Genomic DNA, 11,697 nt, shown 5'->3' with positions numbered 1-11,697 from the left:
CATGACTCAAATAATATATAATATCAAATGATAGACCATAAGAACAACATAGTATCACGTTACATTTAACATGAAAATCCTAGCCTTCAACTAATAACACTAGTCTCTGAATAGGACGGACAATAACCGAAGAAAGTGTCTTAATCTTGGCACTGCGAATTGTTCCTTTGTCATCAGGGTATACTTCTATCACTCGCCCCAATGGCCAGTGATTCCTTGGCTCACTGTCACTCTTTACCAAGACCACATTGCCAACAATTAGATTTCTTCTTGGTTCATTCCACTTTTGTCTAGTCTGTAAAGTGCTCAAATACTCTTTTCTAAATCTTGACCAAAACAGGTTGGTCAGATATTGAACGCATCTCCACCTTCTCCTCATGTAAACATCATCCTTTTGATACAAGCCAGGGGGAGGGATCACATAAGATTTTGAAATCAACAAATGGTTTGGAGTTAGTGGCTCAAGGTCATCTACGCTGTCACTTACAGTGGTTAACGGTCTTGAATTGACGATGCTCTCAACCTCAAAAAGCAGAGTCCGTAAACTTTCATCATTTAGCCTTTCACCAAATTCCTTCACCAGTGCAGACAACACTTTTCTAACTGTTCTGATTTGGCGCTCCCAACAACCACTCATGTGGCTTGCTGCAGGTGGATTGAATTTCCATTCAATATGATGATGCAACAAATACTTCTCAATCTTCTTTTCCTCTATCTCATCAAGAGTTGCCTTAAGTTCTCTCTCAGCCCCATGGAAGTTGGTTCCATTATCACATCTGGTAACCTTAGGATGACCTTTTCGAGAAACAAATCTTCGCAAAGCATTTATGAAAGAGTCAGATTGTAAAGTGTTTGCAGTTTCAATATGAATTGACCTACTAACCAAGCAGGTAAATATCACACTATACCTCTTTAACTCCTTTCTTCCTTCCTTGATGTAATAGGGTCCAAAGAGGTCAATACCAACATTACTGAATGGTGGTGAAGGTTCCAATCTGTCTGCTGGAAGATCAGCCATCTTTTGACTCAATGCTGGTTCTTTCAACTTCCTGCAAGTAACACAATGAAATAACACATTCCTGACAGTTGCATTAGCATTGATGATCCAATTCTTCTGCCTTAGATTTGAGAGAACATGGTTTCTACCTGAATGAGCTAGTAATTCATGCTCATGTCGTATCAACAATGTAGTCACATGATGCTTCTTTGGTAACAGTATGGGATGTTTGGCATACTGTGGAATATCAGACCTTCTTATCCTACCTCCAACCTTCAATAATCCATCCTCAGAATCAAGAAAGGGATCAAGCTTATATATTGGACTACTCTTGCCAACTGACAATTCCCTTGATAAAGCCTTCACTTCATCACCAAACACCTCCCGTTGAACATACATTATGATTGCCCTTTCAGCATCAGTGGTTACACAACCTTTCCTTTTACCACTAAGGATTGACTTTAGTTGTTGAAATACAGAAACTGCCTTTTGTAACCTTGACCATGAAGAGAAATATTCAATTAATCTTGTAAACCCATGATGTTCTTCAGAAATTATGACCGCAGACACATGTTCACTCTTATCTTCAACACAATCTGCACACACATACTCCTGTGAAGGCAAATAATCAGATGCAATAAATGATGGGCCATGAAACCATTCGTCATACTGCAAAAACTGATGTACACTAATACCTCTTGATACCACATCAGCAGGGTTATCACTGGAGTTTACATATCTCCATTGCTCAGGCTGGGAGTAGTCCCTTATAACCATGACTCTGTTGGCTACAAAAACAGGGAACCTTTTAGTGTTGCTATGAATATAGTGAAGGACTGTTGTTGAATCTGTGTAGTACACTACCATCCAACAGTAAACTCCAACTCCTTCAGGATGTGTTGAGCAACCTTGACAGACACAGTTGCAGTTGTAAGTTTTAACCTAGGTATAGTCACCACCTTTTTGGGAGATAATCTTGATTTCCCCATGACAAGATTTGACTGAACTTGGTTTTCATCGTGAAGAACAAGGTATGATGCAGCACCATAACCAACTGTACTTGCATCGCTGAATAATACAAGACTTGAACCTGTCACATTACCAAACCCACTTGACTTGAAGCATCTTGGTATTGAAAGCTGCTCCAGTAAATGAAGACCTTGTATCCAATGTTGCCACCTTTCAGCTAGCTCATCTGGAATCCTCTCATCCCAGTCCAAACTCTCAACTTGACACAATTCTTGTAAGAGTTTCTTGGCTGGTAAGATGATTGGAGAGAGCAACCCAAGGGGATCATATAATGATGAGATAGTTGATAACAATCCTCTTCTGGTGAATGGATTATCCTTGAGCTCAATTGAGACCTTCAATGAGTCTTCTTTAAGATCCCATAACATTCCTAAGGCTTTTGTCATTAAACTCTCCATGTCAAGATTAAACTTGTCACTTTCAACCAAACAATCTTCAGCAGGAAAAGCTTTAAGGACATCACTTGAATTGCTGACAAATTTAGTTAACCTGAATCCTCCTTCACCAGTTGCAGATACCAAATCCTTCACCAACTTCACTGCTGTAGGAACATCAGCACATGACTTCAAACAGTCGTCAACAGAGAAATTGTGCCTTATGGTGTTGCCAACAGTTGAATCATACTTCTCATCTGCTTTGTCTGCTGTGGCCTTCAATGTAGTATTTGCAATACTCGGTGATGAGATTGCTCGGAAAATGTGAACATCCATTCGGAATTCTTCAAGAGGTCGATTGATGTCACCATTAGGCCACCACAAGAATCTAACATAGTCTTGATTCTCAGGTGGAATCTTTATTTGAAAGAACATAGCTTCAATATCTCCAATAAATGCATAAACCTCCTGCCGGAATCTAATGAGTACTCCCGTCAATGAATTGGTGAGGTTTGGACCATGTAGCAGAATATCATTTAATGACACACCTTCAAACTTGGCACTACAGTCAAAAACAACCCTAATCTTCCCTTTCTTGGGATGAAAAACTGCGTGATGAGGAAGATACCAAAAAGGAATCTTATTGACCTCATCATCCGGGATCTTGTAAGCATAGCCTTTTTCAAACAACTTGTTCATGAATGCTTTGTACTGCTGTCTGTAATCTTCACTATTCTTCATCTTCCTCCTTTGACACTTAGCTCTGCTAACAGCCTGCTTCTTATTGTTAGGAAGATTCACATTAGGATCTCTGAAAGGCATGGGTAGCTGAAAGTGACCATCTCTAAATTCAATGTCATCCTGGCACCTTTTCACAAATTTTGTGTCCTCAAAAGATAAGCCACGCTCATCAGGAACTGACCCAAGATCCCTTTCTGAAAAATCTAACTCAAAGTACTTCCTAATACTTTCAACAGTAATACTGTCATTAACATGTTGAACATCAGATACAAGTAACCTGTGACATGAAACCCCATTTGAACTAACCTTAACATGTACAGGCCCATTAACTGTCCATCCATGCAAATATCTTACTTCAAAGGGGCCATAACCCGAAGTGGGTACAACCTCTAAAGGTTGTAAAGCTGTTGGAGAGTTACTACCTATCAAAATTCCTATGTCTAACTCTGGCTAATACACTGGAATCTTATTGATAACACTTGATAAATGAGGCCAATCCTTTACCAATTCATACCTTGGAATTTGATCATGATTAACAAGAATATCCTTTTGTTTGAATACCTTTGGTAATACAACATCATTATTACCATGTATATCAGCAACCACAAGACCATTCACAATAAAGGTTTTAACCGTATCAGTCCCATGCATTGTTTGCAACTTGATAGCTGTTTCAATACCTTTACAGTTTAATTGATCCTTGATACTATCTTTAATGAAACAACCTGTACTGCCCGTATCATAAAAGGCATAAGTTTGTACTACATTGTCGCTACCCTTTACACGTAATTGCACAGGCAAGATTGATTGCAACACTTTATCAGAAATTGTACATGCAGAAGACCTCACATTACTTAGAGTCTGAGTATTACCTTGACCTGGAGTGCGACCTTCACCTTGAGTACCATCTTGACCCTTAGCACAACCTTGAACTGTACTTTCAGACTGTGCACTTGCTTGTGACACAATTGCACTGTTGCTGTCAAGCATCCTAAAATTCTCAATGTGCAGAGTGGTAGGATGCCTTTTATTACATGTCTTGCACTGCCGTCGATTGAGATACCTTTTTGAAGTGTGGTTATTGTCCAAACAACTGAAGCAAAGACGGTTGTCTTTAACAAATTCTCGTCTTTCATCCACACTCCTGTGCAGAAATTGAGGGCACTCCTCAAGGTCATGATGACCACTACAGAGTTGGCATTTCCTAGTATACTGGTTGACAGAATTTGATGGTTACACTGTCACTGCAAACGATTTTTGCTTGGTCTGACTTGAGCCATGATTTGCCTTTGCCTTTGAGAAAACACACACTTTACCCAAAGCTTCCCTGCTGAATACATGATCCATTGCTGCCTCTGCTGCATTCTGCACAAATTCCAATAATGTGGTGAAACACACATAAACGTCTTGCTTCCTGAGCTTTATCACATGATCCAACCACTTATTTTGAATATACACTGGCAGCTTTGAAATCACCCTCTGAAGGTTTGGCGAATCATTCAAAACCTGCATGTTTGATAATGACTGCATGGTATGATGATTACATTTCACAGGATACAAAGCATATTCCTGCAAAGATTCACTGTTATCACCTCTCACTTGTGGCCACTTGGTTAGCTTGTCTATGTATGCCATGTAAACCTTGTATGGATCTCCATACACTTTGTCCAGAAGTCTTTTTGCTTCAATGTATCCTTCAGATGCATTCATAAACATGCACCCAGCTATGAGTGACTTAGGCTTTCCTTCTAGATGCTGATTTCAGAAATACAGCCTATTGGAGTCTGATGCGGTGTGTGGCCCGATGCGGTCATTAAATGCCAACATGAATGATGCATATTCAAGAAGATCACCACAAAACTTGATCACTTCAGCATGAGGCAGCATCATAGCCGATGATAACTGTTGCTGATTTTGGTAGAATGACTCTGGGGCAGGTGCCATGGGTAGAAAAGGCACGGTGACATTGGGTTTATTTTGATGCACATTGTGATTGGGAATAAATGCTGGTGTTTCAGGGTTTGAAAATTTGTCTGTCGATGGAATAACTTCTTCCTGGAACACCTTCTCCCTCGCCCTTGCTGCTTCAATTTCACCATCCAACTTTAACAAATCTTCCTTGGCTTTTAATTCTGCCTGTTGTTGGGCTATTTCTGTTTGTTTCTCAAGCAGTGCCCTCTGTGCAAGCAAACTAGCTAACTTTGCCTTCTCCTGTATGAGAGAAGACTTTACACTTGATGCCATGCTTTTAACTGACCTCCTGGATTTATGTGACCTGCTTCGCAGTGAAGATCCGTCCATAGAATCCTTCAAATTTGCTTCTGTTGTGGCTATCCATTTATGCACCTGTAATCTGAATTCTAAGGCAGACAATTCTTTATCTTCAAACCTTTATATTTCTGACTGGTGCTCGTTGACAGGTAGTTGAGACAAGTAATCATTGTGGAGGTCTTTGTACTTCTTTAACCCTTCCTCAAACTCCTCCATGCCTGTGTTTACTAAATGGAGATTATTAGGCTTCTCCATACACTTGCTGACTTCATTCCGTTTTTTGTGAGGGCAGAGAGAGCAGCAGTCTGGTTGTTCTTGAGGGTGCGTAACTTCTCCTTGGCGTCACCATTGTCTTCTATGTTGTCCTTCTGATCAGTATTCATGTTAAAAATGAATGAACTATTGTTATGGGCGACACAAACTCAGAAACTCAACTTTAACCTTTATTCCGTTAACAGTAGTAGTAGTAGTAGTAGTAGTAGTAACAGTAGGTTCATTCCTGAAAGGAATTATTACAAACTTTAAATACATTATTAAATAACCCATAATATTCAATAAGTCATAACGGTGACATGATGTACCTTAATACATCTTGCAAAGCTAATTAAATATACTTTTCTAAACAAGACACTTTCATTGCCACTTTAAATCAAATTTTATATTTATAGGATAATCAAATGTTAAATGTCACAAATAAACCAATTAACGCCTTTTAACGCTTAAATGAATAAGACATATAAAACAAATATATATATAAGTTCGTCAAAAAACTTACATCTGTGTGCCCAAAATGAATCCTTTGAATTACGAAATATATACAACTGTTCTCCTTGAAGACCTTGCTTGAACTGCCAAAGAGACTTCATAATTTTAGGAAGTAAGATGAAATCGTAATTTGTTTACACCTCCCAACTTTTTAACTACCACTTACAAAAGTAACGACATTGTTTTACCAACTAGATGGGTTTGTGTTTCTGCATTAACATACTCAGCCTCATAAACAGATTAAACCTGTTTATCAAAATATACACCTACACATGCAGACACAATAAATAACCTTTAAGTTACAATACAAACTCTTTGAATTCAAAACACTTCCATGATTCACTTATTCACCTAAACAAAATTAAACATCTTCATGACTCAAATAATATATAATATCAAATGATAGACCATAAGAACAACATAGTATCACGTTACATTTAACATGAAAATCCTAGCCTTCAACTAATAACACTAGACTCTGAATAGGACGGACAATAACCGAAGAAACTGTCTTAATCTTGGCACTGCGAATTGTTCCTTTGTCATCAGGGTATACTTCTATCACTCGCCCCATTGGCCAGTGATTCCTTAGCTCAATGTCACTCTTTATCAAGACCACATTGCCAACAATTAGATTTCTTCTTGGTTCATTCCACTTTTGTCTAGTCTGTAAAGTGCTCAAATACTCTTTTCTAAATCTTGACCAAAACAGGTTGGTCAGATATTGAACGCATCTCCACCTTCTCCTCATGTAAACATCATCCTTTTGATACAAGCCAGGGGGAGGGATCACATAAGATTTTGGAATCAACAAATGGTTTGGAGTTAGTGGCTCAAGGTCATCTACGCTGTCACTTACAGTGGTTAACGGTCTTGAATTGACGATGCTCTCAACCTCACAAAGCAGAGTCCGTAAACTTTCATCATTTAGCCTTTCACCAAATTCCTTCACCAGTGCAGACATCACTTTTCTAACTGTTCTGATTTGGCGCTCCCAACAACCACCCATGTGGCTTGCTGCAGTTGGATTGAATTTCCATTCAATATGATGATGCAACAAATACTTCTCAATCTTCTTTTCCTCTATCTCATCAAGAGCTGCCTTAAGTTCTCTCTCAGCCCCATGGAAGTTGGTTCCATTATCACATCTGATAACCTTAGGATGACCTTTTCGAGAAACAAATCTTCGCAAAGCATTTATGAAAGAGTCAGATTGTAAAGTGTTTGCAGTTTCAATATGAATTGACCTACTAACCAAGCAGGTAAATATCACACTATACCTCTTTAACTCCTTTCTTCCTTCCTTGATGTAATAGGGTCCAAAGAGGTCAATACCAACATTACTGAATGGTGGTGAAGGTTCCAATCTGTCTGCTGGAAGATCAGCCATCTTTTGGCTTAAAGCTGGTTCTTTCAACTTCCTGCAAGTAACACAATGAAATAACACATTCCTGACAGTTGCATTAGCATTGATGATCCAATTCTTCGGCCTTAGATTTGAGAGAACATGGTTTCTACCTGAATGAGCTAATAATTCATGCTCATGTCGTATCAACAATGTAGTCACATGATGCTTCTTTGGTAACAGTATGGGATGTTTGGCATACTGTGGAATATCAGACCTTCTTATCCTACCTCCAACCTTCAATAATCCATCCTCAGAATCAAGAAAGGGATCAAGCTTATATATTGGACTACTCTTGCCAACTGACAATTCCCTTGATAAAGCCTTCACTTCATCACCAAACACCTCCCGTTGAACATACATTATGATTGCCCTTTCAGCATCAGTGGTTACACAACCTTTCCTTTTACCACTAAGGATTGACTTTAGTTGTTGAAATACAGAAACTGCCTTTTGTAACCTTGACCATGAAGAGAAATATTCAATTAATCTTGTAAACCCATGATGTTCTTCAGAAATTATGACCGCAGACACATGTTCACTCTTATCATCAACACAATCTGCACACACATACTCCTGTGAAGGCAAATAATCAGATGCAATAAATGATGGGCCAAGAAACCATTCGTCATACTGCAAAAACTGATGTACACTAATACCTCTTGATACCACATCAGCAGGGTTATCACTGGAGTTTACATATCTCCATTGCTCAGGCTGGGAGTAGTCCCTTATAACCCTGACTCTGTTGGCTACAAAAACAGGGAACCTTTTAGTGTTGCTATGAATATAGTGAAGGACTGTTGTTGAATCTGTGTAGTACACTACCTTGCCAACAGTAAACTCCAACTCCTTCAGGATGTGTTGAGCAACCTCGACAGACACAGTTGCAGCTGTAAGTTTTAACCTAGGTATAGTCACCACCTTTTTGGGAGATACTCTTGATTTTCTCATGACAAGATTTGACTGAACTTGGTTTCCATCGTGAAGAACAAGGTATGCTGCAACACCATAGCCAACTGTACTTGCATCGCTGAATAATACAAGACTTGAACCTGTCACATTACCAAACCCACTTGACTTGAAGCATCTTGGTATTGAAAGCTGCTCCAGTAAATGAAGACCTTGTATCCAATGTTGCCACCTTTCAGCTGGCTCATCTGGAATCCTCTCCTCCCAGTCCAAACTCTCAACTTGACACAATTCTTGTAACAGTTTCTTGGCTGGTAAGATGATTGGAGAGAGCAACCCAAGGGGATCATATAATGATGAGATAGTTGATAACAATCCTCTTCTGGTGAATGGATTATCCTTGAGCTCAATTGAGACCTTGAATGAGTCTTCTTTAAGGTCCCATAACATTGCTAAGGCTCTTGTCATTAAACTCTCCATGTCAAAATTAAACTTGTCACTTTCAACCAAACAATCTTCAGCAGGCAAAGCTTTAAGGACATCACTTGAATTGCTGACAAATTTAGTTAACCTGAATCCTCCTTCACCAGTTGCAGATACCAAATCCTTCACCAACTTCACTGCTGTAGGAACATCAGCACATGACTTCAAACAGTCGTCAACAGAGAAATTGTGCCTTATGGTGTTGCCAACAGTTGAATCATACTTCTCATCTGCTTTGTCTGCTGTGGCCTTCAATGTAGTATTTGCAATACTCGGTGATGAGATTGCTCCGAAAATGTGAACATCCATTCGGAATTCTTCAAGAGGTCGATTGATGTCACCATTAGGCCACCACAAGAATCTAACATAGTCCTGATTCTCAGGTGGAATCTTTATTTGAAAGAACATAGCTTCAATATCTCCAATAAATGCATAAACCTCCTGCCGGAATCTAATGAGTACTCCCGTCAATGAATTGGTGAGGTTTGGACCCTGTAGCAGAACATCATTTAATGACACACCTTCAACCTTGGCACTACAGTCAAAAACAACCCTAATCTTCCCTTTCTTGGGATGAAAAACTGCGTGATGAGGAAGATACCAAAAAGGAATCTTATTGACCTCATCATCCGGGATCTTGTAAGCATAGCCTTTTTCAAACAACTTGTTCATGAATGCTGTGTACTGCTGTCTGTAATCTTCACTATTCTTCATCTTCCTCCTTTGCCACTTAGCTCTGCTAACAGCCTGCTTCTTATTGTTAGGAAGATTCACATTAGGATCTCTGAAAGGCATGGGTAGCTGAAAGTGACCATCTCTAAATTCAATGTCATCCTGGCACCTTTTCACAAATCTTGTGTCCTCAAAAGATAAGCCACGCTCATCAGGAACTGACCCAAGATCCCTTTCTGAAAATCTAACTCAAAGTACTTCCTAATACTTTCAACAGTAACACAGTCAGTAACATGTTAAACATCAGATACAAGTAACCTGTGACATGAAACCCCATTTGAACTAACCTTAACATGTACAGGCCCATTAACTGTCCATCCATGCAAATATCTTACTGCAAAGGGGCCATAACCCGAAGTGGGTACAACCTCTAAAGGTTGTAAAGCTGTTGGACAGTTACTACCTATCAAAATTCCTATGTCTAACTCTGGCTGATACACTGGAATCTTATTAATAACACTTGATAAATGAGGCCAATCCTTTACCAATTCATACCTTGGAATTTGATCATGATTAACAAGAATATCCTTTTGTGTGAATACCTTTGGTAATACAACATCATTATTACCATGTATATCAGCAACCACAAGACCATTCACAATAAAGGTTTTAACCGTATCAGTCCCATGCATTGTTTGCAACTTGATAGTTGTTTCAATACCTTTACAGTTTAATTGATCCTTAATATTATCTTTAATGAAACAACCTGTACTGCCCGTATCATAAAAGGCATTAGTTTGTACTACATTGTCGCTACCCTTTACACGTAATTGCACAGGCAAGATTGATTGCAACACTGTATCAGAAATTGTACATGCAGAAGACCTCACATTACTTAGAGTCTGAGTATTACCTTGACCTGGAGTGCGACCTTCACCTTGAGTACCATCTTGACCCTTAGCACAACCTTGAACTGTACTTTCAGACTGTGCACTTGCTTGTGACACAATTGCACTGTTGCTGTCAAGCATCCTAAAATTCTCAATGTGCAGAGTGGTAGGATGCCTTTTATTACATGTCTTGCACTGCCGTCGATTGAGATACCTTTTTGAAGTGTGGTTATTGCCCAAACAACTGAAGCAAAGACGGTTGTCTTTAACAAATTCTTGTCTTTCATCCACACTCCTGTGCAGAAATTGAGGGCACTCCTCAAGGTCATGATGACCACTACAGAGTTGGCATTTCCTAGTATACTGGTTGACAGAATTTGATGGTTACACTGTCACTGCAAACGATTTTTGCTTGGTCTGACTTGAGCCATGATTTGCCTTTGCCTTTGAGAAAACACACACTTTACCCAAAGCTTCCCTGCTGAATACATGATCCATTGCTGCCTCTGCTGCATTCTGCACAAATTCCACTAATGTGGTGAAACACACACAAACATCTTGCTTCCTGAGCTTTATCACATGATCCAACCACTTATTTTGAATATACACTGGCAGCTTTGAAATCTCCCTCTGAAGGTTTGGCGAATCATTCAAAACCTGCATGTTTGATAATGACTGCATGGTATGATGATTACATTTCACAAGATACAAAGCATATTCCTGCAAAGATTCACTGTTATCACCTCTCACTTGTGGCCACTTGGTTAGCTTGTCTATGTATGCCATGTAAACCTTGTATGGATCTCCATACACTTTGTCCAGAAGTCTTTTTGCTTCAATGTATCCTTCAGATGCATTCATAAACATGCACCCAGCTATGAGTGACTTAGGCTTTCCTTCTAGATGCTGATTTCAGAAATACAGCCTGTTTGGAGTCTGATGCGGTGTGTGGCACGATGCGGTCATTAAATGCCAACATGAATGATGCATATTCAAGAAGATCACCACAAAACTTGATCACTTCAGCATGAGGCAGCATCATAGCCGATGATAACTGTTGCTGACTTTGGTAGAAGGACTCTGGGGCAGGTGCCATGGGTAGAAAAGGCACGGTGACATTGGGTTTATTTTGATGCACATTGTGATTGGGAACAAATG

At 39.4% G+C, this 11,697-nt stretch overlaps 3 protein-coding genes across 3 annotated transcripts in view; all 3 read right to left on the bottom strand.

Annotated features, from left to right (window-relative positions):
* Positions 1–1,774, bottom strand: part of LOC137650771 (uncharacterized) — a 10,568-nt gene extending 8,794 nt beyond the window's left edge. The window contains exon 1 of the mRNA XM_068383927.1: positions 605–1,774. Coding sequence (XP_068240028.1) covers positions 605–1,774 — 1,170 coding nt within the window. The remainder of the gene's footprint in view (positions 1–604) is intronic.
* Positions 1,775–1,857: 83 nt separating this feature from the next.
* On the bottom strand, positions 1,858–4,857 carry LOC137650770 (uncharacterized). The gene is made up of 3 exons (XM_068383925.1): positions 4,618–4,857; positions 3,656–4,353; positions 1,858–3,418 (listed from the first exon to the last, which is right to left on the bottom strand). Exons 1-3 carry the CDS (start codon positions 4,855–4,857, stop codon positions 1,858–1,860), a joined length of 2,499 nt encoding a protein of 832 aa, XP_068240026.1.
* Positions 4,858–4,902: 45 nt separating this feature from the next.
* Positions 4,903–11,406, bottom strand: LOC137650769 (uncharacterized). Its single transcript, XM_068383924.1, has 6 exons — positions 11,095–11,406; positions 9,997–10,902; positions 8,411–9,778; positions 7,154–8,158; positions 5,670–5,780; positions 4,903–5,487 (listed from the first exon to the last, which is right to left on the bottom strand). Exons 1-6 carry the CDS (start codon positions 11,404–11,406, stop codon positions 4,903–4,905), a joined length of 4,287 nt encoding a protein of 1,428 aa, XP_068240025.1.
* Positions 11,407–11,697: the final 291 nt, after the last annotated feature.

This window comes from Palaemon carinicauda, chromosome 12, assembly GCF_036898095.1.
Source record: "Palaemon carinicauda isolate YSFRI2023 chromosome 12, ASM3689809v2, whole genome shotgun sequence".
NCBI lineage: Eukaryota > Metazoa > Arthropoda > Malacostraca > Decapoda > Palaemonidae > Palaemon > Palaemon carinicauda.
This window is presented reverse-complemented; position numbering and strand designations above follow the sequence as displayed.

Bases quoted from the DNA above. Each gene is read 5' to 3' on its own strand.
- LOC137650770 (XM_068383925.1), bottom strand. From the start codon at position 4,857: ATGTTTATGAATGCATCTGAAGGATACATTGAAGCAAAAAGACTTCTG. The intron at 4,354-4,617 runs GTGATTTCAAAG...TCTGTCAACCAG, and splicing joins ATTCGCCAAACCTTCAGAGG to TATACTAGGAAATGCCAACT. The intron at 3,419-3,655 runs GTATGAATTGGT...TTCATGTCACAG, and splicing joins AATCATGATCAAATTCCAAG to GTTACTTGTATCTGATGTTC.
- LOC137650769 (XM_068383924.1), bottom strand. From the start codon at position 11,406: ATGTTTATGAATGCATCTGAAGGATACATTGAAGCAAAAAGACTTCTG. The intron at 10,903-11,094 runs GTTTGTGTGTGT...TCTGTCAACCAG, and splicing joins TAAAGCTCAGGAAGCAAGAT to TATACTAGGAAATGCCAACT. The intron at 9,779-9,996 runs GTTAGTTCAAAT...GGTCACTTTCAG, and splicing joins ATGGGCCTGTACATGTTAAG to CTACCCATGCCTTTCAGAGA.